At 44.0% G+C, this 26,728-nt stretch overlaps 1 protein-coding gene across 1 annotated transcript; it reads left to right on the top strand.

The window, feature by feature from the left end:
- SEC16A (SEC16 homolog A, endoplasmic reticulum export factor) lies at nucleotides 1–25,368 on the top strand (the record flags this gene model as incomplete). The annotated part of the gene is made up of 31 exons (XM_084272616.1): nucleotides 1–3,798; nucleotides 4,326–4,471; nucleotides 7,262–7,347; nucleotides 8,242–8,374; nucleotides 9,144–9,333; nucleotides 10,437–10,614; nucleotides 11,364–11,506; nucleotides 12,337–12,398; nucleotides 12,628–12,766; nucleotides 13,019–13,261; nucleotides 13,587–13,684; nucleotides 14,371–14,452; nucleotides 14,641–14,758; nucleotides 15,002–15,113; nucleotides 15,392–15,497; nucleotides 15,971–16,111; nucleotides 16,227–16,340; nucleotides 16,916–17,120; nucleotides 17,319–17,567; nucleotides 18,211–18,296; nucleotides 19,318–19,365; nucleotides 19,539–19,688; nucleotides 19,903–19,980; nucleotides 20,133–20,189; nucleotides 20,876–20,987; nucleotides 21,310–21,444; nucleotides 21,783–21,883; nucleotides 22,266–22,340; nucleotides 22,978–23,037; nucleotides 23,928–24,002; nucleotides 24,220–25,368. 31 exons carry the CDS (start codon nucleotides 1–3, stop codon nucleotides 24,286–24,288), a joined length of 7,389 nt encoding a protein of 2,462 aa, XP_084128742.1. The 3' UTR covers nucleotides 24,289–25,368.
- Between the last annotated feature and the right edge of the window lie 1,360 nt (nucleotides 25,369–26,728).

Below are 26,728 nucleotides of genomic sequence, written 5' to 3'. Positions count from 1 at the left end.
ATGCAGCAGCCTCCACAGCCTGTCCCAGCAGCGGCGGCAGCGCCGCCTCCCGCGGGCATCGCTCGGAACGTGTACTGGAGGAACAGCTCGCTCAGTAAGCGAGCCAGTGCAGCGGCTGCCCCCGTGCAGCCTGTGACAGACCCTTTTGCGTTTGGCAGACAAACTCCCCAGGGTTCCCCGTTAGATAATCCGGCCAAGGGCAATGCGTTGGTTATGCAGAGTCCTTCCCCAGCGGTGTTCCCGCAGCCAGCCATGCATCATCCTTCACTGCCACACGCAGGGGACAATCCTCATGGACCGCACATGTCTCTCTCCGCTCCTCTGTCCCAACCAGGAATAAACACCAGTACGTTTTCTAATGTTCCTTCATCATCCCCAGCATATCCTATCAGTAGTACTACAGAAGTGCATCCAAACCCAGATCTTGGACTCCATGGGCCTCCAGTACCGTTGCATTATAATACAGGAGCTGCAGTTGAAAATTCTTTCGGTGTGCATCCTGGAGTGGTGCCTGCATCCAATCAACCTGGAGGTAGACCAGATGTTAGTAGAGATCCCAATGGTGTTCCATCAGGACCCAATGCAACACCCCTCTTCCGTCCACCTCCTCAGCAGCCTGTGTCTCAGTGGAGGCCTGTTCAAGGCAACATGCAGTCTCCAGTTCGGAATTTTGTGCCCTATCCTGAGCCGTCTTCTCAGATGGATGTTCATAACATTTCACAGTCTCCTGTTAGCACTTCTCATCCTCCTGCACCAATGAATTTACAGCAGGGCCCTGTACACCAAGCTATTCCACAAAATATCATGCAAGCGCCTTTAGCCGTTGGCTGTGAAAAGAATGGGAAAAATGGCTCTGCAAATAGCAGTCATCACATGAACAGCATCCAGCCTGGAAATGTCTTTAGGCAGAACACAGAAATGACTAACACGTGGTTAAGTCAGCCATACCAGGAACAGTTTTACCCACAGCCACCATTGCCAGACTCCAGTTTTGTTGTTCCCGCAGCTCAGGAAAATAACCCCAAAACCCAGTCTCCAGATACATCTGAAACATCCAATAGGCCTGTTCCCACAGATCGAGATTCTGGAACTCTCTCCATGTTTTTCAAAGGGGATGAGGCAGAAAATGAAGAAATCCTGTCGTCTGAAAAGAATTACTTAGTTGAGAAGACGGAGTTTGATGCTTGTCAACCAAATCTGACATCCTTGTATCACCAGCCAGTGCATCCTCAGCGGCTTGCAAGCAACGTTCTCTCTCAGGCACAAATGGGTACAGGTTCAGGCAGTGAGGTGGTACAGAAAGGATTGGATGTCCAGTACTTTCCTAAAATTGTAAGTCAGCAGGAAGCACAAACTGCTAAACACCCTGTGTTTGGTGATGACAGGGCACGTGTAGGTGATGCGCCTGGGAATGGTGGGTCACAGTATGAAAATGTTGAGAACCTGGAGTGCATTCAGAATCAAGAAGTGCTGCCAAGTGAACCACAGAACGTCAGCGCTTCATCCCCTGCTGCTGGCCCTGACCTGTACAGATATGGATCCTTTCCAGGGCAGATGCTTCCAAAGAATGCTGCTGTGAGCCATGCTGAAGGAGGACCAAACTTGGAGGCACCCGATTCATTACCTCACCCCGTCCGACCAGACAGCGTATCTTCAAACTATAGCAACATTAGCCATAGGAGCACTTCTAGCTCAGCAAGACCTCAAGAGCAAGTCGGTACGTTCATTCAGCAGGAAAGTGGGAAGCCTGATGAAGAATCTTCTGCTAGTTTCTTTAAACAGATTGACTCCTCTCCTTTGGAAGGTGATTCAAGTGAGCCACACCTTAGCAAGAACTACCACGCTAATCTATCCCAGCCGCCGACTCCAAGTCCTCCTAAGCCTACAGGAGTATTTCAGACAAGTGCAAATAGTTCTTTCGAGCCTGTGAGGTCCCATGGAGTTGGTATAAAACCTGCAGAGATTGACCAAGCAAAGATGGTGGTTGAGTTAAGAGAGAACCACTCAAACCAAAAGAGTATCAAGAAGAATACAGCTGTGCTGGCTGCGTCCCCGGGCAATCTTGAACAGCCACCAGATAACCTGGAAACTATTTTCATGCCTCAGGGTCACCCACTGCCTCTTGCAGTCACTGGTGAAGCTGGAAATATGTTGCACTCTGGACCCGTTCTGGAAAACATACAATCAGTATCTGAGAGAAGGTCCTCAACAAGAGCTCAGGGAGCAGTGAAGAAGTGTGATAGCCCAGCGACAACTTTGTGGGCTCACAATGAGTTACCTAATTTTGGGGGAAATGTTCTTCTGGCTCCTGCTGCTCCCACAGTGTACGTACCTGCCAAGCAAACTGTAGAAGTCATTCAGCCACCAGAAGAAGGCCTATCTAATCAGCAGCCAAGTAAACCAGGGACTATTGCTGTGCAGCTTTCCCAAGATGGAAATATAACTTCTGAAAATCTTGAGAATCCTCCCAAAATGGGAGAAGAGGAGGCACTTCAGTCTCAGGCAAGTTCTGGTTATGCAAGTTTGCTGTCTTCTCCACCTACGGAGTCTTTGCAACATCAGCCTATCCTGATTGCTCAGCCTAATCAAAGCTATAACTTGGCTCAGCCAATTAATTTCTCTATTTCCCTATCTAATCAGCTAAGCAGCAATGAAAACAATCAACCAATGAAGGACTCTGGGGTTGGGGACAAGCCTGCAATGGGTCCCCAGACTTCACATGCTGGTGGAATCATTTCTGGGGAAAACATGCCATTATCTGTGATGCAAGTTGGATCTCTATTAGTTAATGCAATTCCAAATACTAATTTGTTAAAGCATAATTTATTACAAAACCCTGTTAATTCCTCTGATACAACTTCTAATCAGCCTGCAAACTTGCTTGTGAAAACTCCACTTAATTTGGCTCCAGAAGGGCAAAAGAATGTCAATGTGGAAGGTTTTGTTCCTGAATTTGCTAGCAAGCCAGGGTCTAACTCATCTGTTTCTCCTGGCATGAATCTCCCCAGTGGAAGTGCAAATGCAGTAGTCCCCCCTGTTAATTCTGTAGCACAGGCTAATAATTCTGCAAACCTTTCAAATAGCAACGAAGAGTCTGCTGGAGTGCTCAACTTCACAGTGTCACGGACGTTGGAGAAAAGCAGTGCAAATAATTCTGTACAGGTGCATCACCAGTCACATTCTCATGGTCCAGTATATCCCCAGCAGTCGGCTGGTGGTGCTGGTCAGGTGGGTCCTGAGATGCATGACAAACAGCATTTCTATCAACAGGTGACAAAAGATGTACAGCATGAGGCTGTATCAGACCGAGCTGTGCAGGGAGCGTTGCCATCTCAGCCACAAATGCCAGCAGCTCACATGCAGCCACCAGCCTCTTCTGGGCAGTCCTCAGTTCCTTCAAACTTCCAGGGTGCTGCAGGGGCTAAAGCCACGCCGGCATCGCAGCAGCGTGAGAACCAGGAGCTGAGTAACCACCCGCAGCCTGTGGCTGCCCAAGAGGCAGGTTCAGCCCAGCTGGCAGCAAGGTACGATCAGACAAGTCCTGATAAGCAGCCAGCCTCTGGACAGCCATCTGGTGCTCCGACTTCCTCAGCCCCTTCTACCACCAGCAGCCAGGCAGCCATGCCAAATGTGCAGCAAGACCTGCAGCGTCCATCCCTGCCTCAGACTCCTCAGGATGCCTTTGGTCCAGCCCAGAACCCTTACTACTACTACAGACATCCTTATGATGCTTACCAGCCTCCATATCCACCACCTTATCCTCCTGCAGACCCCAGAACAGCTCATCTTTATTACATGGTAAATTTTGCTGTTATAACTCCCCCGTCCCAGTATATATTAGTGATTTTCATCTTTGAATTGTGAGTTTAAACAGTTTTGTCATGGTGAACATTCAGTAGAACGTTTAAGTGTTTAATTGTAGGGAAAATCCAGGTAGCAGTAACAATAACAAAGGTTATAAAAACTTAAAGTAGTTGCACATACCAATTCCAATTGGCACAGATGTCAGCTGACAGCATTTTATTTGATTCTTTGGAAAAAGTTGGCAGCTATTACTGTCTGAGCTACCCAGGTGTTGGGGTTTGGTTTCCATCTGCTGCCTGGGAGTGGCCAGTGTGGTGGCTGAGCTGCCTCTAGTCCAAACTTAATGCTTTTAATTCTGAAATTCAGCGTAAAACTGGCTTGAATATGAGAGGTACTGAAAGCTATTCTGTTGTCTGCTGGTCTGCATCTCTTCAGGTAGTATGGGGTACTTGGTGATTTGGTTTTAAAGGTTTATTCTTGGAGGTGGGAGGCTTCTTACCTCATGTCAATCTCTTTTCTAGGAGGATAGCTACGGACAGTATGACCCACGGTACAGACACTATGATAGCACCAGCACTGCTTATGTGGATCCTGGGAGTTACCGGTATCCTGAGCCTGAACGTCCTAGTTCCAGAGCCAGTCACTGCTCTGACAGGCCTTCTTCTAGGTATGTGATTCCTAAATTGAGCAGAGATCTGGTGTACCCTGAAGCAGTGAGTGTAATGATGCCTGGTGAAGTTTTATAGCATCAGCTGCAGTGAGGAAGTTCAACAACTCATTGTGTGCTGCCATAGGAGTGGATGGGATCAAATACCAGCCTGAAAAGCATGTGATTCCACAGTCTTTGCTGCTGCTAAAGCCTTACTGCTCCTTCCATTCAGTTCTCTGGGTTGTTGGTGTTTCTGCCAGGAAAGAAGTCGCTGCGATGGACTCGGTGCTGAGGTTGGCTCTTTTTCACGTGTGCTGTGAAAGAGCAGCACAGGCCACAGGTTTATTAATCAGTGCTAGTTTAGTTTCTGGATAGAACTTAAGCAGTGGCTCCCAGTTCTGTTAATAAATGACACTTTTCCACGTTGGCCCGGGGTTTGCCTTGCAAGCAGAGCGTTACATGTGGCCTACTGCAGCAGGTTGATTTGCCTGGTGATTAATTATCTGGGTGGATAGGCTTTCTCACAAAACTCCCAAGCTCTGGTTCATGTAGCACGTTTCACCCACTGATTTCTCTACACATTTTGATGCAGGTAGCACATGAATTAGGAAAAATTAAAAGCTTTGATCTGTCTGTTTATGTGAAATAAAAAATTGAGAGAAACTATGTGTTCAGATGCTACTTGGGATATTAAATAAAACCCAAACACCAGACAGTAAGCAGAAAGTAAAACCTTAGCTGTTCCCAAGCAAGAAGCACCAAATTGCCTTCTAGGAATTGCTGTTTTCTGATGATTTTTACATAAGTGATTTGTGTGAATGTCAAATTAATGATGGAATGCTATTGCTTACCACCTCCAGAAGATCATAGGAGGTTTATGTTGGTTTTGAGGAGTACAAAACAGTGGCTGTAGCTGCATGTGATAACTTATGGTCATCTTAAGTGAATCTAAGTGCACTGTGAGCTCTTGTAATGAGATAATAACCTCTAGTTAACTTCCTGGTGTGTACTCTTGTTATGTACTATTTTTATAAGAGGCTGAGATTCCCATGTGTGGCATTGGGCAGATCAAAGCCTGTTACGAGCAGCTCTGCCGGTGTGGATGTGTGATGTGAGGGTGCAGTGGGATGTGGGCTGTGCTGAGGAACAGCAGGGCACCAGAGCCTGAGAGTGGCAAAGTCAGGGTGATAGCATGTCTGAAACTTGCCCTTAGTGCTCCAGTTCTGATGATGCAGCTTTGTAAACTCTGCTTGGGGAAGGGAGGGGAATAACATCCTTCTGAAGGAGACTGAGAACTTTGGTTGGGTGGATAAACCTGGTCTAAGATCTAATCTTCTCCTCTGCAGAGGTAGGTGCTGTGTTAGTAAACTTCCTACGCGCTGCAGGGAGGAGCAGCACTTGACTTGCTTGGCCACTTTGAAGTTTGCACTATCAGCTGTTTGATCGGTTGTAGGGGAGCATGAACGTTCCCATCATTCCACACTGGCATTAACTATCTATCCCTCCTCTGTGTGTGTGTATAGATAGGTGTGTTTGTGAGTATATACACAGGTCTATATACACACATGTAAATATAAGTGTACCTATATATGACACACAAAACTTTTCACCTAATACTCATCTTCTAGCTTTCTTCAGTAATCGTGGGATGGTGTCCTAAAAATGGCATTAATAAAGGCACATGATTTTTCTAGTAATGGCCCCATCTTTGTTTTTTCCATCAAAAATACCCTAATTATTTTTTGTGTGTACACTGACTCTCAATTTGAAGGGTTGGTTTTAGTCAGGCTCTTGTGCTGCTCTGTTCATTTGGATGATCAGTATTCTAATATGGTCCCTGTAAATAAATATTTTCCCCTATTTGCTCAAACAAAAACCAAGCCTTTCCTACACACTGCTGCCCATCCAAGCCCACTGAGAAGGGAAATAGCCTAGAAGATGCCTGGAACTAGTTGTGTAGTGACGTACTGTGTTCCAAGGGCATCTCAATACTATCCCATTTATTTATAGTGTGAAGCATAATTAAATGTTAGGACTCTAAACATTGCTGCACCTACTGAAAAGCTGAGACTGAGAAAGGAAAGCTTTGGGATTACAGTAGTGCTGCCCCTGGCCAGCCCCAGGCTGCCGTCAGCTCCAAGTCCAACAAGGTGATACAACGTTGAGGTTTTTGGCCAGGTACTCAAAGAAAGGTGTAACATGTTCTGGTCTTGTTTCTTCTCTGACTGTACTTAAACTGGTGACAGATGCTCTGGAGGCTGAAACATGCTGCTCAGAGTTATCTGTAAGAGTGCTGGTTCATGTCCTGACCTGTGTTCATGACCTCTTCTCCAGACCATCCTCCTCTCCTCATCCCCATAAGATGTATAACAAGATGCTGTTAAAGTTGAGGGAGTAATTATTTCATTACTTGCTAAGCTACTGACTTCTGTGTTGAGAGAGTTCAAAGGTGGTAATTACAGCAGCAGTTTTTGTGATTAATTGACTGTAAGTAAATTTATCACTGAAGCAGTTCATGAAGCTACATCTGTGTAGTAAGGGCTGTCAGCTTTTTATGTCACAGAACAATTTAGCAGTATGCTGGTTTGAAATGCCTTTGTGTTGGGATTCCTTGATTTCCTGTAAAGTGCATTGTTTAAAACTCCCCCTCATCACTTCTGCCATACAGTTAGAATCACAGAATGTGTAGGGTTGGAAGGGACCTCTGGAGGTCACCTAGTCCAACCCCCCCTGTGCAGGGAGCAGGGACACTTCAGAAGAGATTGAAGGACGAATAATAACTCTTTGTACCTGTGCACTGTCTTTCAGGCAAGGGTACAGTGAAGATTACTATACAAAAAGTGGATGGAGTGACTATTATCCAGACTATTACCCAAACTCGTATGATTATGGAGGTAAGGTGTCAAAATGAACTCTGATTTTTTTTTTTCTACATAAAATTGGAAGGTTAAACAAAAAAATATGTGGAAGAGGAACTTCAAGATCAGAGAATTATTATATTTTTCCATATTAGTAAAACTGATAACCTTTCCCCAGCCAGCAAGGAGAAAGTTCTACCTGCTGAAAATTGATCTGTGGGCTTACTTCAGTTCCTAATACTGTGCCATCCTTGCCTGATGTTTATTCAGTAGTAGCAGTAGACAGAAAGCTCACTACCAGCCTTCAGTTTGCCTTTTTGTTGTGGAAGCACACCATTCCAACTCCACAGAATAGTTTTCTTCCATGTGCTGGGCTGTATCCTTGGCATGTAACCTACAGGCAGACTTAAAAAGTAAATTTTGGATGGGTGTAAACAGAAATTGAGTCATGACAAGAGTTTGGTTTTGTCCATAATTACCTGGATGCTCACAGAGACAGGCTGGTGTTGGTACTCTGAAGATAATTGCTTGTGTAGTGCCTGGGAGCATTTTAAGCAACATCTGTCCACATCCTGAGACAGTTAGTGTGACGCTCTGAAGACTGACCACAAAGCTTCTGTTAATGTTTGTTGAGTTATTATCAGGTTATAGTTCTTAGATAAGATCAACCTTTCTGATGGCAAACACTGTTCAAAAGCCTTTAGCTAACTTAAAGGTGTGAAGTTGTGTTTTTGAGTTGGTTTTGTTTGTTTGTTAATTAAAAGCGTGTGGATGTCTTTATGAGCTTTGAATACATGGTTTTGTTTTGCTGTATGCTTTGGTTTTGCAATAAACTTCAGGACCAAATCAACATGTAAAAAGAAAGGAGTAGAAAAACATTCTTCTAGTCCAGTTTCCAATGCCTTAACCATTTCTTTGTGTTTTCCAAAGATCCGAGTCGCTGGGAGCGTTACTCAGCTTATGACCCCAGATACAGAGATCCTAGAAGTTATGATCAGAGGTATTGGTATGATGCTGAGCACAATGCTTACCAGAAGAGAGAAGCATATCCATACAGCAACAGGTTTGTCCATTCAGTCCACCTTCTCTGTGTTCTATCCAAATCTTGGGCAGCGTGGGGCCTTGGTGCTCATGACAATACACTAGTCTGTGTGTGTCTGAGTGAAGGTGGAGAATCTAGCACTGGTTTCTTTGGGACTGAGTGCACCAGAATTTTGTTTTACCACAAAATTTAAGTTACAGCAGTAAGTGTTAACACAAAGGCTGAGGCTTTGCTTGTGCACTAACAGAAGTACTACTTTTTTTCCCCAAGGTCTGCCCCAAAGCCTTCAAATTTATAAACTGTTGTGGTAGTTGTATCAGGCATCAGAATTTCAGGCTATTGGGCAGCTTTGAAATTAAAACTCTGTCAGTATTCTCTAGGAATGCAGGTGCATCCTGTACCAGACTGCTTAAATGCAGAACTACATACATTTCACAGGTCAGTGTTGCTGGTTCTTTCTGTAGCTTTAACATAGGTACTTGAGAAGGAAACCTCTTAAGGAAAGGATTTAAGGCAGTAGGATCAAATGATCGTTCTGTGGATTTTCCTGGAACAGACTCTTGAGTGTTATATTGGTCTTGACTTTGAATATTCTGGGTGAACTGCTTGAAGAAATGTCAGTTTCTTTACTGTAATAAAAACCTCAATCTAGCCAATAATCTAAAAGCCCTTCTGAAGTTAGGTAGAGTTTTCTTCTTGACAGGGGTGCAGTGAAGTCACTTCCCCCAGTGATGCGGGTGGCTGTGTTCCCCTTCACTCTGTATGCTTGTTTCTTTTTCGGACACGACAGGTATGATGATAACTGGAGGTACGATCCTCGTTTTACTGGAAGCTTTGATGATGAGTCTGAGCCCCACAGAGACCCTTACGGCGATGAATTCGATCGGCGCAGCGTCCACAGCGAGCACTCGGGTCACAGCCTGCGTAGCTCCCGCAGTGTTCACAGTCACCGCAGCAGTTTCAGCTCTCGCTCCCAGCAAGTGAGTTTCACATGGTCAGGTTGAGTATTCTTTCAGCTGAGTTGGGTCTTTCTCTATGTTAGGGGTGGGTGTAGCATTAGAAATATTTCTGTATTTCTGGGGTTAGCTTGGGGAATATGTATTTTGAAAACTTTTGTTCTGTAAGTTAAGGCTGTCTTGTAATATAGTGTTGAACTTAATATTTATCACAGTTGTCAAGAGAACTTTAACCAAAATCAGCACTCAGCTTTGCAAGTTGCCACACACAGAGAAATGGAAAATTTCCTCTACTGAATCCATTTGCTGTTTGTGAGAACTTTGCCCTTACTGTGCTTGGCTGTAGTTGACAATGTGTCTGGCTTTGTGTTACATTGTTTTTCTCATCACAAGCATGAATGCTGTTACTGAGCTTGGGATCTGTTAAAAGACTAACTCCATACGTGTATGATGCTACTTTGACCCCACACCTAACTGATTGCTCATCTACTTATGCCATAAGTACAAATACCTGAAAAGCATGGGAATATTTGGGTCATTTTTGAGTTACCATCTTTGCTAGTGGAATGTGTCATTTTAGGTGTATTCCCATGTGTTGGTTCATGATGTTTCTTGAAAGTTCAGGTGGTTTTCCAGTCTGAACTGCAATTCATTTAGTAATGTCTGAAGTAGTATTGGAGATGATTCAGGCCTTACTCTTGAGGCACCTCAGGCATTTCTCAGGTATAATCTGTTGAGATTTTCTGTTAGCATTGCAGTGGAGATGAACTTTGGTTTTGATCCACAGTGGCTGGTATAGCAACACTCGAACCTGTAACTTGTTCTCTGTGCTTGTGTGAAGGACCAACTTATAGACATTCTGTCGTGAGAGAACTGAAGGTACTTAGATGGGAACAGATCGAATGGTAGTCACAATGCAGCACTAAGATGTATTAATGATCTTCTGTAGCCTGTGGCTGCAGGTGGCTTGCAGGGCACTTGAGATGCAGTAAGCCTGGTTTATGACCAGCCTAAGGAATGGAAGCTGGGGAGGGGGACTGCTCACTGCCTCGAGTCATGCTTGCAGTACTGCTTGCTTTGGATAACTTCACGCCCTCTGCTAACAGTTACTAATATGATCTGTTTAGAGCCAGCTGTATAGAAGTAATCATGATCTAACGGCTAATGCCTATGAAACTGCTGCGCAGGCAGTGTCGCTCCACACAGATTACCCCTATGGCGGATACGCTGCTAACTTTGATGGACAACAGCCTTTCACAGAGTATGGCTACCCGACTGAAACTGGATGGTCAGCTGTAGAACCAGGTATTGGCACCACTGGGGAAGGAGGAGGGGAGGCACCGTGCTCGTGAGGTCGTCTACTGTAATAGTGCACACTTCTGTTAGTGTTTGTAGTGCATGAAATGCCTTTTCATGTGTTCATTGAGCCTGTTAATGGGGGAAAAAAAGCTGTTTACAGTGTGTGCGTGCATGGAGAAAGTTTGTTTCCTTTCCCATGTAAGGATAACTTGCTGAAACATATTGCAGACCAGCAGTGGTTAGACAGCACTTGCTATTAAATACTTCATACTTCCATGTGTAAATGTGTTTTTAGATAGGTTTTTAACTACTCTGCTGGTGCTTCATGGGGAAGGATTAAAGTTTAGGGTTAAACTTCAGATTTTTCTATGATTTTTTTCTTACCCTTTCAGCATGTTTCTCTGGAAAAGCTTTTCCAGAACATGTTGAAGTACATCATTAGCACTTTGTTGATGTGTTGTATATTCGTACAGAGATCACAACAATGTGTCTGATGATGCAATCAAAACCCCTGCATTGAAAAAACAAGTGGATTTTTAAGTTCTGTAGTCCTAGTTCTGTTCTTCTTGTTACAAATCTTCAGATCTTTGGATAATAGAACTGATCAATTGTTGCTTTTAAAGTTTAGCCAAATGGAATGGTGGGGTTCTATCTGTTAGTACTGCAGGATTATTGAGTTGGATAAATACATCAGTAAATTTACCTAGTTGCAGGACAGGTTACTTGTTCTTACTTATCTTTTCTTCCCATTTCAGCACCGTTAAGGCCCTCAACGCCTGAGAAATTTTCAGTGCCTCATATTTGTGCTAGGTTTGGTCCTGGGGGCTTCTTAATTAAAGTGCTGCCAAACCTGCCTTCAGAAGGACAGCCAGCTCTGGTTGAAATACACAGTATGGAGGTAAAGTTGATGAAACAGAAAAGGGAGGTGGTGGAATACAGGTCTGTCTTTTGGAAGGGGAGTAGGGAACTTGGATCTGTAGCTTCCTGATGACTATTTTTTATATATGTCAATGCATGTATCTGTTTGGGATGTAACATAAGTAAAACAGCATCAAAAATTCTTTTCCTCTGAGAGGTGATGTGGTCATGATTAGATCATCCAGCTCCTTATTTTGTTCAGATAAAGGAAAGGTGGGAGGTGTGTTGGCTTGTTTCTAACATATTGCTGTTCAGAGATGTTGTTCTCCTGCAGCCTCTCCAGGGGTAAAGGGCTGTTTGTCATCAGATGGACTGGGGATTAAATATCATGGGTATATTTTCTTTCTTGTGCTGCTACAAACAAATGCAATGCTCAAGTCATGTAAAATATACGGAAGGGCAGGCTTATGTGCTGAGGTCAGAATTCACTGGTAAAGTGTCCCTGCAAGGGAGGAGAATCATTACAAGTACTGGAGCAGCATCAGGAACGTTGTTTGACTTGGCAGTGTTACATTTACGGTTGGACTTGACTATCTTAAAGGACTTTTCCATCCTAAATGATTCTCTGATCCTATCCTATAATTAAGGAGAAGTGTGGAGGAATTTAGTATTTTGCTACAGAATGGCTTCCATGTGAAGCACATTTCATAACTTATTATGCCTGTGCACATTGCAAATCACCATGTGTATTTTGTTTAAGAACAATATGCTTGATTACTCTGTGGGCGATGTTCAGGTCTGGAGTTTTTATTGTTAAAAAGCAAAATTCACAGTTCTGAGAATTTCTGATGATTTATATTTGTGTTTTAGACTATGTTACAACAGTCTCCAGAGCAAGAAGAGATGAGAGCGTTTCCCGGTCCTCTTGCTAAGTATGTTTGTACAGGTTTCAGAAATAACTTTCATGCATTTAGAATTCATTTCTTCATTGAAGTGTTAATTGCAAATCACAGGACTTAAACTGACTTAAAATACATGTGGCTTTTCACTTACTTTTAATACCCAAACATGACATTTTCTCCTCATCCTAATCCCAGCAATGGCCTGAATGGTTACATTTGTCTCATTAAAAACTCTTTATTTTTGCCTTTTTGTTTTCAGGGATGACACCCATAAAGTGGATGTTATTAATTTTGCACAAAATAAATCTACACAGTGCTTTAAGAACGAAAATCTAATTGATAAAGAATCTGCAAGTCTACTTTGGGACTTCATTGTACTGTTGTGCAGGCAGAACGGGGTATGTCTCACTGCTTGAATTTTTATCTATCTGAAAATGTTTTATACACAAAATAACATTTAGGTAAAAATAACATGTACAGTGATTTGGTTTGGAATAGTTCATAGATTGATGGTAAAGTGGTCATTTGTGCTCAGAGGTGCTGATATGCAGATGTTGAAGTGACAAATGAAGTGAAGGTAATGCTGAAATAACAGATAAATAAATAACAGATAAATAACAGTAAATTTTGTTCTTTCTGTACACATACAGACTGTTGTAGGAACAGACCTGGCAGAACTTTTGCTCCGAGATCACAAAACAGTATGGCTTCCTGGGAAGTCCCCTAATGAGGCAAATTTGATTGATTTCACTAATGAAGCTCTGGAACAAGTGGAAGAGGAATCTGGTGAAGCCCAGCTCTCATTTCTCACTGATAGTCTTGTAACCACAACTGACAGTCTTGAGAAGGGGACAGAGAGATTCAGAGAGTTGTTGCTTTATGGCCGCAAGAAGGTGAATGCTTACACTGTTATCCAAATACTGTACATGTCTTATTTTGTTTACTTGCTTTTTGCCAATCTTAAAGCTCTAGGCATCAATTCAAACAATTTTTGCAACTTGAGGTGCATATAGTGTTTCCTGGCACTGGCCCCACACTGAAATAGAAAAGTGTTATGCCCTGCAGTTTATAATATAAACCAAAATTGTGTCTGTGTGTTAGTATTTGGTCTAAGCAAAGAGTTTATTCAGACAGTCACAGAATACAACTGTAACACAGTCAGTGTTGGTCTGAGTAGTATGTTGAGCTGTTCTCTGAGAACTGATCTCTGTTCATTAGGATGCTCTGGAGTCTGCCATGAAGCGTGGTTTGTGGGGTCATGCTCTGCTACTGGCCAGCAAAATGGACAGCAGGACACATGCAAGAGTTATGACCAGGTACTGTGCTGCTTGTTGATTTGCATGGTATGATTACCTGTTCTGCTAATGAGAGGGGGAATTGGTGCTCAGAAACCTTCGTGTCAAAATGATGAGGTAGCTCAGGCAAGAATTATGCTGTACTTCTACCTGTATATTCAGCTGTCATCTCTTACATTTTATTCTGGGGCCTTCTGCCTGTAAACTTAAGCCTGAGAAGTTATTCTATGCCCCTTGCTCTGTTTAAGGGGTACATGAACAGCATCGTTTGTGGGCTTGCCTGACAGGTGCTCTTAGGCAGGTTTTCAAAAACCTCTGCAAAACCCCAGCTGTCAACTTTGTTAGAGCCAAGTAACTCTGTTGTGCCCTTCATTCTCTCCTGAAAGAAGAAGATGTTTTTGCTTGCTTCGTAGAAGGAAAAACTCCTTCAGCTTCCTGAGCTTGTGAAATGAGGTACTAAATGTAGTCAGCCAGCATGGGGAGAATCCTGAGGATTTTCCTGGCCTATGTCAGTGGCAGTTCCAGTTAACAGGTGATATTTTGGTTTTGAACATTATCCACCAGGCAATTGCTTAGTCAGCGTAGTATTTTCAAACAGCACTTCCTCCTCTTGTACTAAGCAGGATTGACTGCTGCTGAGTGTCCAAGTACATTTTAACTGCTTACCCCATGTTTGTGTTCTGTTTTTCTGTGTGATGTCTCTGTAGATTTGCCAACAGTCTCCCGATTAATGACCCTCTGCAGACTGTTTACCAGCTCATGTCGGGAAGGATGCCAGCTGCATCCACGGTAAGATTCAAGCGCGAGCTCCGGTTGAGATGAAAGAGGTCCTGCACTGAGCAGTGAGCAGTGCAGTTCACAACAGTAATCTCCCCATGTGCTTTTCTGATAAGTTATTTTAGTCCTTTATAGGTTGAAACACTGACCCCTGCAGAGCTCCAGTTGCTGATTTGACTAAGTAATTCTTCTAATTTTAGTGCTGTGGAGATGAGAAATGGGGAGACTGGAGGCCTCATCTAGCAATGGTGTTATCCAACTTGACCAATAATGTGGACTTGGAATCCAGGACCATTGCTACCATGGGAGACACTCTTGGTAACTCTTGGGGAATGAACAGGGTGATGACCAAAGGAAAAGCTTTCTGAAAGCTTTAATTACTCAGCTTATTTAAAAACCAAGCAAAGAATTGCTGTGTAAAGTGTAAATTGGAAGAGTTTTATTTGGGTGTGTGTCTATTGTGACAGTATTTGAATGCAAAGGCAAAGCAATACAGGACACTGGATTACAGTGTGTCACTGAGAGGAAATATCCTGAGTTCTGTTGCTTATTTTTCTACAGCTTCTAAAGGCCTGCTAGATGCTGCACACTTCTGTTACCTTATGGCCCAGGTTGGCTTTGGAGTTTACACAAGGAAGACAACAAAGCTTGTCCTAATCGGATCAAATCATAGGTTTGGCTCTCCTTTTTCCTTTTTTTAATGGCTTTTTAGATAGAAAAATGAAAACTTAATGGCTTGAGAGCCTGGGTTGCACTGCTCCCCTTACCATCACTACCCACAGCAGGTTTTGAGCTAACTGACACCCTGTCCTTGTTTGAGGAGTAGAAGTTATTGATGCTACGTGTCTAATAGAGCTGTGTTTCTGACTTTATTACTGATTGTCTGTCTTTATTATCAGCATGTATAATCTCAATATTAAATGGTATTTTTCCTCTCCCATTTCTGAATAGCTTGCCATTTTTAAAGTTTGCCACCAATGAAGCCATTCAGAGAACAGAAGCCTATGAATATGCACAGTCACTAGGAACTCAGCCTGGCTGCTTGCCCAATTTCCAGGTGAAGAACTATTTCCTTTTTTATTTAGTTACTTTTGTCAGGTTTTATGTGAGGTTTTGATCTCTCAGGTGCTGTATTCAGGACAGCAAATATTTTATCTGTACTAACATGAAATATTAATGAATACTGTAGCAAAGATAGCTGGTTTTCTGTTGTCACTTAAATGTCCTCCTTGCATTTTTCATCTGTGCATTCTGAACTTCTGATTTTTTAATTTTCTTGCTATTGTAATTATATTCCAGAAGAAAAATCTGTCAGAGTATGTAGGCACTAGCTGTAGACAAATATGTAAGTTCCACTGGATACTTTGAACAGACGAGGAGAATTACATGCTTTTTCCCTTCCTTGTTTTTCCCTGCCTGTATAGATGTGATAATGGGATATCTGAGCTCTCAAGTGAAATGAGAGACTGCTTTTCACTTGCACTTCTAAGAATGTCCTGATCACTTGGTTTATTTCACCTGCTTTCATAGGTTTTCAAATTCATCTATGCTTGCCGACTGGCTGAAATGGGACTTGCTGCTCAGGCTTTCCATTATTGTGAAGTGATTTCCAGGACTGTCCTTAAAGATCCACATTACTATTCACCTGTGCTCATTGGCCAGCTAATCCAGGTAACACCAGGAAGAATTAAGTCTTTGTGGCTTCATAGTGTAGGTCACAAGCTGTGGCTAAAGCTGTCTTTTGTCAGCTGGTTAACTTAAACTTTCCAATGGTTCCTTTCTCCAGATGTCATCACAGCTACGGCTGTTTGACCCCCAGATAAAAGAAAAACCAGAGCAGGAATCTTTTATTGAACCCACTTGGTTAGTAAGGCTTCGACATGTGGATGGACAGATAAAGGTACACGAAGTACTTTTCAACTTGAAGTATTCTTTTTTATGGTTTAGTGTAAATCTATTTGTAAGTGGTTTTGTTTATACTGCTAACTACAGAAACATAGAAAATGACCTTATGATATATACAAGTTGTAAATTGCAAGTTTAGGGATTTAAAGCAGATGGATTTGCCACACCTTAGTGCCCTAAGATTTTCTTAGTACTGTAATGCAAGGAGAATGCAGCCTAATGAGCCTTGCAAATAACTCCTCCTCTTAGTAAAAGGATCTACTTGCCAGAAAAAATGTTGTGTGTGAATAAGTATAGCTAGATTGTATCAGAGGGGAAATAATTGCCATTTATTTAAAGACTTCTGTTAGAATTGTAATTAACTGAGGTTGCATTTAAAATCAAGCAGCCCAAAACCAAGCAAAAAGTTTGGTTGAACTTGGTCTGCAAATGTTTAGTAATTTTTTTTTTCTTACTAAACTAAGAAACCCTTTATGTTGTTTTCACTCTTAAGATTCCCTTTGCTCTGTGTTCCCTTGGTTATGAATTCAATGGCTGGCACAGTTAATAAGATCTTGCTTTTTTGTGCAGGAGGGTGCAATAGCTTATAACACAGACAGATCCACCCCACCACCATATCCATGTAGCACACCAAGCTCTGAATTAGACCACGCTAGTCAATGTGATGGAGCAGGAGGTGGCCGTGACGTGGGTCCGGGTGCTGAAAATGCTTTGTTAGCATCTTTATTACCCAATATGGCTCAACAGATGCAAAGTGTGCAGCTGATGCCTTCAGGTTAGTGTTTCCTGTCCTTCTTTGTGACAGAGAGAAAAAACATTCCCAGTTTCTGGTATAAGAAAGCACTTAAGAGGGTTGTACAAACAGTGAGATTTCACTTCTGCATTGTATTGCTTTATTCATAGGATAAAAGGTTCACACACTGGATTTCTATTTAATTATAACTCTTAATCTTGATTTATCTTTGTGCTGCAGTACCTCAGGCTGTCCTTGATGGCTCAGCTGCTATGGTTCCTCCTGGTGACAAGGAAGCTGTCCGAAGCATCCCTTTATATTCAGTGGCTTCTCAGCCTGTTGGTCCAGGACCTGGTTTTGCACCTCCAGGATTTTCAAATCCATATGGAACTGAACCATCACCTCTGTATTTGGGGTCAACACTACCACCAGGAGGGCCACCACCAGAAATGGAACCACGGTCTGAAGAGCAGACAAACCTGGAAACAGGTCTGGGATCTTAGTAAAAAGCTTTCCTTCCCTGCAAGGGGAATGAAGTATTTGGGGGAATAGTGCAAAATATCTCAATGCCTAGAAAATATAAGTCAGGTCTTTGGTAATGAAATTTATAAACACCATGTAATGGTACAGGAACATCTCTGAAAGTTACAGTACCCATCCTGCTTGTTTGGCTTAGTTTAAAAGAGAGGTCAGACTTGACAGATGATGATTTAGACCCCAACAGGATCACAGAATCCCTGAGTGCACTGGGATTGGTGGTTCTGTTTGCAAGGTATTCGATTGGAGCCTCAGGGATTTCTGCCTCTGGATATGAGCTGCTAAAACCCTGCTAAGTTTTAGGTTTGGCAGAGCTATGTTAGAGATGTGAAGAACCTTAAACTGCCCCATACTGGTGGTTGCACCCCTCAGCCTGCTCTGACCTTTAGAACAAACACACTACCCATGCCAGAGGAAAAGATCACAGCACCTGCAGTTCACATTCTTCAAAACACCAGGTTCTTTCTATCACAAAATTCATAAACTGAAAGCTTTTGCCTTGAAAGTGGTGGTGTGGGGGTCGGGGGCTATTTTGGGTTTGTTGTTTTTCTGTTGTGTTCCCCCTGACTAACACAATCTAATTTGTGTTTTTAAGGAATGCAGAGAATTGCCCCGGAGTCTCCCCAAAACTCCTTCCCTGAACAGAGAGAGGAGGATTTCTATGGCAGAATGGCTAGCATGGTATCTTTATTTCATACATCTTTTCAGCAAGTGTGAGCTGTGTTGCAGCTCTTTGCAAACACAGGAGTGTATTTGGGCTCTGTCTTGATCTGCAGTGAGACCAGAAGCTCAGTTTTTCTTTCCCACTGTCCTTCCCCTTCAGTGGAATTAATAATAAATAATGCAGAACTAGGGTAGAAAATGATGGATAAAACTTTTCTACTAAAAAGAACTTTATTTTTTTTAAAGGGGAGGGGGAATATCAGGATGTTGTTTGAAGAATTTAATATATCTTTCTCTGCCCTGCCTTCCTCTCCCACCTCCCAGAATGATTCCTCATAGCCAGAACTTGTAGCATACATCAGCAAGTGAGGCAAGCAACCCCTAAAGAACAGCTCTCTGAGTTTTAAAAGCACAGTATTGACTGCTTGGTCATGACTGGAAGTGTGGAAGGTGTTTATCAAAATCCCAAAGAGCTTTTTTAAATCTATAGAATTTTCACTGTTGAAATATTAATGAAGTTGCAAGTTAGTCTCCTGAAGGGACAGTTGTTCTAAAGAATTAATATAAATGTTTTTAATAGGGATATGTTGGGCAGCTGATAAAGGATGGGCACATTCTGAAACTAGAAGCTAATGATACTTATAGAAGAAATGTGAATTTTATTTACTTTTTAAAGCTTGAGTTGCTATATTAACTCTATTGGAATGACCTGATGTTGAGGGGGGGGTGGGTGGGTAAAAATGTAATAACCAGTCCCTGGTGCAGCATTTTTTTAATCCTTCCTCTTGTGGGCTGTTTAGCCTGCACAGCAGTGCCCTGAGTTAACTCTTTTCAAGAGACCAGTTACCTGACAGTGCAATTGCTTAGCCAGACTTCAGCTCTTCTGTCTGCACCTGCTACATGTCAGAGGAGACAGAAGTACCCAAACAACCAGCATGAATACCTTGAATTGTGTGGGAATTCTTGATAAACAGTACTTGTTGTGTCAGATCTTTAGCTGCTTGCTTATTGAGCATGTCCTGGCTTTGTATCTAACCAGGCACCAGGACGAAGATCCAGATCTGCATCTCAGTCTTCAGCACATATGGTATGCCACGAGCAGGCTGCTTCTTTCATAAATCTTCATTCTTATTTCTGTTTATGTGTCGTTTCTATCTCTTCCTGTCTCTAATTTTACAAAGAAGGAATTTATTTAGCAAATGAAATGCAGTCCATCACTCCAGCAGTGCTAACTTTGATTTTCCTCTCTTTGTAATGCAGGGCTACGGGCGAAGATCCCGAACAACTTCAGAGTCCTCTGCTCATTCTGTGGGGAGAGAGAGATCCAACTCCTCAACAAAACAACCCTCTCCTCCTCCCGCTGTTCCTGAGGCTAAAAAAGAAATAAAAAAGGAGTCAGCACCAAGAAAGGTAAAAGTTCTAGAAAGGGAGCTGTAGCTTGGGGAGACTTGTTGGTGTATGTGGTAACCCCAGGTCCAGGGACTGATTGAAGAGGTCCTGGTTAAACTCTGGGCTCAGAGTTGAAGTGTCTGACAGAAAAGGAATTGTTGCATGCATTTCTCTCTTAATCTGCCTGTAAAGACAGTGTTGGGAGAATTAACTGAGTAGATGAATTTATTTTTAGACTGGTGGAAACTGGTTTCGCTGGCTGATGGGAAAAGGAAAGAATGAAGCTCACCTTCCAGATGACAAGAACAAATCAGTAAGGCCCCTAAATTACAAGAACCTTTATACATTTTAATTTATTCAAAATGCTTTCCTGGATGAGAGATGAAGGTTGTTTTGACAAGTAAACGAATGGGCAGATGATGCTTATTCCAAGGCTCCTAATCTTTGACACTGGTTTCCTTGTAGATTGTTTGGGATGAACAGAAACAGCGCTGGGTTAATCTGGATGAACCAGAAGAAGAGGTAAGAATCTGAGTACTCGCTATTTCTGCAAGTGCAAACCTGAAATCTCTCTTTTTCTTACTTTTTCCAGTTTCTTTAATCTGTTGCTGGCTCTTAAGACCTGCTTTTTACTGATTTTGGATTAAAATATGTAACACCTTGAAAGTAATAAACAGGTTGCATGGTTTTACAGCCTGCATCCTTATGGAACCATTTGTATCTTTAGTTGCTGCTGTAGATCCAGTAATTGTGATTGAATTTACAAGGGAATTTCCTCTAAACTGGTGTAACTCTTCATAGAGGTTGGCATCACCTGCACAATTGTTTGTGAATTGATTTGCTGTGAACAGAATATAGGAAAAAAAGATAGGAAGAATCTGTAGTTTTGAAAAGGTGATGTATCATACAGCAAAGAATCACACATCCTGTCCATCCTTGTCATGCAAGGATCTGTCTCAAAACACAGATGAATGACAAGAACCACTGTTGTGAATGTTTCCTTTTAGAGTGAGTGTAGATGGGTTGTAGAAATGCCTTGATGTTAGCATGGGAGGGAAGATGAGGAGTGTTGGTCTGCACTACAGGATGTGTATCTGTGTACCCAATTTTCTGTGCTCTAGAATAGGCAAGGAGGAGGAGAAGTCAGATGGATGCTTGGTTTAAAACTCTCAATGATGAGACTGAATATTTTTTTGTTCTGTATGCAGAGTAAACCTCCACCACCACCTCCAACTGGATTTCCTAAAGTTCCCCAGACTGCTCCACCTGGACCTGGAGGCCCAGCTGGTGCCCCTGTCAACATGTTCTCCAGGCGAGCAGGTAACAGGCAACATTAATGCTTGAATTATAGAAGACTTCAGATGTTTTTCTCTTGCCTGAAACGTGAAGGCAGAAGTTTTGCCTTCTCTGGAATTATTTGGGAAGAGTTGGGTACTCAGTGATATCATGGAGCTGTGGCTGTTGCCGAGCTCCTGCACCGTGATTGCCATCACAGCTGTACTGGGACTTGGGTGTTTACTGTCGGTGTCCCTGGTGTGTTATTTTCTGATGGTGGAAGATGACATGCAGGCTGTTGAACTACAACGGGGAGACCTAACACAAGGCTCACTTGTGTTATTTCTGGATGTTTCTGTTTTAGCAGGAAGCAGAGCCCGTTACGTTGATGTCCTGAACCCAGGTGGAACCAAGCCCAGTGGTGCTGTTCCTGCACCATCAGACCTATTCGCCCCCTTGGCCCCAATGCCAATTCCTGCCAACGTATTTGTTCCAAACTCAGGTGTGTCATGAGTGGGTAAAACTGCAAGGAGGCTGTGTGATTGTTTATGGTTATGTGGGCATCTAAATAGCCTTCACTAGTGGGTGTATTATGTGGCCTTTGATAAACATTTGAGAATGTTTGATCTCATTAACTCCTGTTTGGTTTAGAACTCTGTGTATCTCCAGCCTGCAGACTTGTAACAAGGCTGGGAGCATTTCAAGATGTTGATGCTGCCCTCCCTCTTTTAAGTTACTTTTTCCCTGTGAGAAGATCATCATTGTAGAAATTCTGTTCTCCTGATGTCCCTGCTTCTCATTCTGTGGAATCAAACACCCTAAATCCTAGTTCTGCTGTAGTTCCAGGGGAACCCCAGCCCATGGAAGGGACCGGTGCAGCGGAGCACACACCAGCTGTGAATCAAACCAACACAGATCCCGCTGCTGCTGTTGAACCAGAGGTGGGTTAGAAAGAACTCCTTGTATCCATCATTCACACTTCTGATTAAAAAGCCATCATGACTAGTAGTTTCACAGCCATAGTAGGTACAAAGCTTGTTGTAGGGATTAAATTTGTGTAGAACATGGTAGTTGAAGAACTGGAGAAGGGAAATGGAAGTGGAAAAGGAAGCAAGAAGCCCATGAAAAGCTGCATTTGTTAGCTTGGTGGGTGCATTACGTGTCAGGAAAGGGGCCAAGAACATAGGAAGAGCCATGCACTGCATGTTCCACCTGGCTTAATGCTTGGAAATGTTTTGCTTCAGTGAGTGGGGTCAGTGTAGAAGAAATGTGAAATAGCATCATAGTAACGAAGATAAACACAAGTGCATTGTTTTTCTTTAGTATTTAAACCCTGCAATCCTTCCTCCTGCATCTGGACTCCCTGTTTCTAACCCTGATGGCTCCCAATCAGGCGAGGTAAGGCTTGATTCAAAGTGGTTAGCTAATGACTTTTCCAGCCCATTGTAACTGTTAATTGATAGTGGACTTAAGATGGGCCATCTAAAACAAGAAGTAACTGGTTCAGTGGCTGATAACTAGCCAAGATGGAATCATGTGAGTGCCTCCAAAATTGTACAGGAAAGACCTCTAAGCCCATACGAGCTCAGCCTCTGTGTCCTCCATTCTGGGATCTGATCTCCTGTTTCTGTATAAGACTTTTTTACAAGTGGTTTTCAGAGTAAAATGTCAATAGTAGCTTGAGGATCTCTTCTTGCCTCCATGCATGCAAGTAATTTCACTAATATTAAGTGCAAGACACAAGGAGAAGAGTGGATTGCTATGTGCCAGGCAGAGTAACATTGCCTTTGTTCCTACTAAATGTGTTCTATACCTACATGATGTTGTGCTTTAAGAAACCCTTTTGATTTAAACTAACTTCTGGCTTTTACGGTTTTTGTTTCTTTTTTTGTTTTTTTAACTTGAAGTTGGTTTAACCTTTGGCAGTGAGACTTTGAAAATGAAATGAAAGGACTGAAAGCTTGGGGCAGTGACCTGCATGACGACTCTTTTTATTTGTGTTTTTTTGTATTTGTGTGTTCTTGCTGTTTTGTAGCTTTCGCGCTCTAGTTCAATGAGTTCATTATCACGTGAAGTAAGCCAGCATTTTAATCAGGTACATGTGGCTGGCCATTCTCATTTATGTTAGCTTATTTACTTCCCACCCTCCCCTTTTTATTTTGCATTTGCTCAAATACTAATGCTACCTTTAGTCATATCCCCCCCCCCTTCTCATTTCACAGAAATAACATTAATGATGTAGTGTTCCTTTTAACACTCAAACAGGGTATTCAGAGTTATTTGTCTTCATGAATGCATGTAATCCAGGCATGCTTTTTTGGTTTATGTTCATGTTCCTAAGAGAGTCACTAAATAATTCTGATCAGCTCTTTCCTGGGATACCAAAGAAGTCAGTTGTGGTTTAAACAAACAAAAAAAAACCCTAAGCCAAAAAAAACCAAACCCTCCTAAACAGATTCACATGAGTAAGACCTTGTCATTCTGCTACTTGTTGGTCTCATACCAATGCCTGTTTCATCAGCAAAAGCCCCTGTAGGAATTAAAGGAATGCTTCATCTCTGCTCTAAGTTCCAGTAATGTGGGGGTCACCCTAAAGGGGTGACACAAACTCTTCCCTAGCAAAGCAAAACTTCACGTAGAACGTTTCTTTGGGGGCAAGTCCTAAGGTCTACTAACAAAAGCCAGAGGTACTAATTCAGTGAAGCTGCACTGGTGCCTTGTTTTGGTTCTGCATGCTTTGGATTCTCAGAGCTACTTACAGTTTCTGCATGTGACATCGTTCTGCCTCTTCCTGCGTTAAGCGAGTACGATTAAAGATCCGGATGCAAACTGTACCAGCACTGTTGGCAGTTGTTTCGGTACGCTGCGCTGTCCATGTTGTTGGCACTAGTACTGTGGGTATTTGCTCTGTGTGACTAAGCAAACCACGCTGGAGAGGCAGGGGAGCTCTGCACTCCTGTAACTTGAGGATTTCCTGCTTTGCAGCCCGCGGCTGTGCCGCCTTCGGGGGGACCTGCGGCAGGAGCGGTGCCCTTCTACAATCCTTCGCAGTTTGCACAAGTGAGTAAAGGCCTCAACGGAGATAAACCCACAATTTCACAGTGTACTGGCTTAACCTGGATTGTTCAGGGTGTTAAATGTGCACACAGGCCAATCTAGCACCTCTTTAAGTTAACATGTTTGCCTTCAAAACTTCATTGCCACCTTTCTGTGGTTTTGTCCCCCACATGAGGCTTCCCCAGAATGGTTTTTATTCCCATTCTCCTTTGTTTTTCAGTCTCCAGCAGTCACTGGAAGTTCAAGATTGGGAAGAATGGGACAGAGGAAGTACCCAACGTTGAAGTAGAAATACAGTGGCTTCGTATTTGGAATTCTCACTCATGTTCTGAGTATACAAAGACCTGTTTGATCTTGGTATCAGTACTTGCTGCAGTTGACATGACAGAAATTTAATGATGGGTGATTATTTTTTCTCATGGATCTCCCTACTTGCACCTCATCTACACAAATCATTACCAAACATCAACGTTATGTAACTTTTCCTTTTTTAAAAAAAACTGGCTAGGAATAGCTTTGCTGTGATAAAGAATAGACACAAGGGAGGAAATAGTTGCTGTCTGTTACAAAACCTATTTGTAAATTGCTTAGGCAATTTATTCCTTAAGTTTATTTTGAACCTACTAGTTTGACCTTCGAATGAATAGTGTCAGAGATTCCTTAATTTCTGAAGGATGCTCCTCTCCCAGCAGAGTGGGGAGGAAAAAAACATGTCCACATTGTAACTTAACACTCTGTGGCCTTAAGAGGACCAGGCACAATTGTAACTTGGTTTGTCAGTGTGTGAAATCAGAGATGTTCACCTGGGAAACGCTTCACGCTGGTTTGTTCTCTGGAAAGGGGGGGAGGGGGGCCACAGCTCATCCAAATAAATTGACTTATATTGAATGAAAACTGTGACTGTAATCTAAATACTAATTTGATTTGGATCTTACCTAGTATGTATGTAGTTTGTGGTTTAGACTACTTGTAAAGCAAATTGTATAGTCTGAAAGAAGCTCTCTGTATCATAGCCAATGCTGTACTATTCGACAAGTGAGTGTTCTTTTAAGTGCAATACGGTTACTTGCTTTCTCTCAAACTGCTGGCACTGTTCAGTTGAGTTGGTAACAGCTTGGGAGTTGTTTCAGTTTTATCCTGTTGAGTGCTGGTATCAGCAGAATACTCTCTTCTTGAATTTCCATTACTAAAATAACCAAGGTCTTAAATAGCTAACGGCTGAATTACAGACATACTAAGAGTTTTAGACCTCTACCAATGGACTTTAAAATCTTTAGGTTTTAGATAGGAAATCTTGAAAACCATTATATGCAACATTCGTATTCACTGAAGAATCTGAATTATCTGCAAAGAGAGAAATAAACTTTGAATATTTATTAAATCAGTAGGCCCTATTTTATTCAGAACTTGCCACCCACCTCTGTGATTTTACTTGGGTAGATACGAGTGTGACCTTGCTGGTGTTGGGCCCCAGGGTGGTTTTGTAGGGTTTTTTCCCTTTCCCTGCGTCCCATCCCATTCCTGAGCTCTCCATCGCCTCACCCCTGGCCTAAAAGCTTTGGCTGTAGCCGAGGTGGGATGCTGTTGGGTGGGAGGGGATGAGAAACCTTTGCATCCTGATCTGTGCTGGGTCGGGGCATTGCTCAGGGCTGTTTACTGATCCAGAACTCAAGCTCTGGTCCCACCCTGTGGCCCCAGGGGGCTGCTCCTCCTCTCCTGCCAGACAACCCCATTCCCGAGGGCTTCCTCCGCGCTGGGAGCGGCTCTGCTTTCCTCAGGGGGAGATTTGACACTTTGGGCTCTGGAGCACTTCAACACCTCCCTGTGTGTGGTTCTTGCGGGGCCGGGAGCCCCTCTGGGACCTGCGGGACAGGGAGCCGGGGCTGCTGCTCCAGCAGGGACTCCCCTTCAGCGCGGGGTAGGTCGTGAGTGGCCTCGGGCCGTGCGGGCCGTGGAAGCCGCGGGCCTTTCCCCCTGCCTGAGGCGGGGTGCGGCGGGCGGGCCCGGCTCGGCCCCCGGGGCGGGGCGCTCCTCCGGCCGCCAGGGGGCGCTGCTGCCGCGGCCCGGCGTCGCCGCCGCCGTTGCTACGGGCGGGCCCCACGCGCGCGCGCAGCGGGGCTTGGGGCGGCCTCCCCCCCACACACACACACACATCACCCCAGCCCCTGCCCGCTCGGCCTCGCCCGCCGGGCCGGGGCAGCCGCCTCTGAGACCCCCGGGTGGGGAGAGGAAGGGCGGCAGCGGGCCCCGGGCAGCGCTGGGCGAAGTGCCGCCCAAGGGCGGCAGCGGGCCCCGCGGGGAAGGAGGTCGGTGGGTGCCTCAGCGGTGAGTGCGGCCCGTGGGTGGCGTCTGTGGTGACCGCGGCCCCAGGGCTAGGGTGGGGGGGGGGGGTCTCGTCCATCCTTCCCCGGGGCCCGGCGGCGCCGCTGGCCGGGCTCGGCGTGGCGAGGCGGGTGAGTGGGGAAGGGAGGTGTGAGGAGCGGGCAGAGCCCCCCCAGCCCGCTCAGCGGGCGGCCTCGGGAGAAGCGCGGCGGCCCGGGGCCCCTGACAGCGCTTCCAGAGGCCAGCGAGGGGCTTCCCCCCGTCCCCAGGCAGGAGCTTCCCGCCCCCCCGAGCCCGTGTCCCTCGGGCATTTCCTCCCTCCCGGCAGCGGCAGAGGCGGCAGCCGCCTCCCCGCCCCGGCAGCGCGGTGGAGGCCGAGACCGCTGGAAGGGCCCCGGCCTCTGGCA

Source organism: Gallinula chloropus, assembly GCF_964237585.1.
Source record: "Gallinula chloropus genome assembly, chromosome: 18".
In the NCBI taxonomy this organism is placed as follows: domain Eukaryota; kingdom Metazoa; phylum Chordata; class Aves; order Gruiformes; family Rallidae; genus Gallinula; species Gallinula chloropus.
The sequence above is the reverse complement of the archived record's forward strand: the minus strand, read 5'-3'. Positions and strand labels throughout refer to the sequence as shown.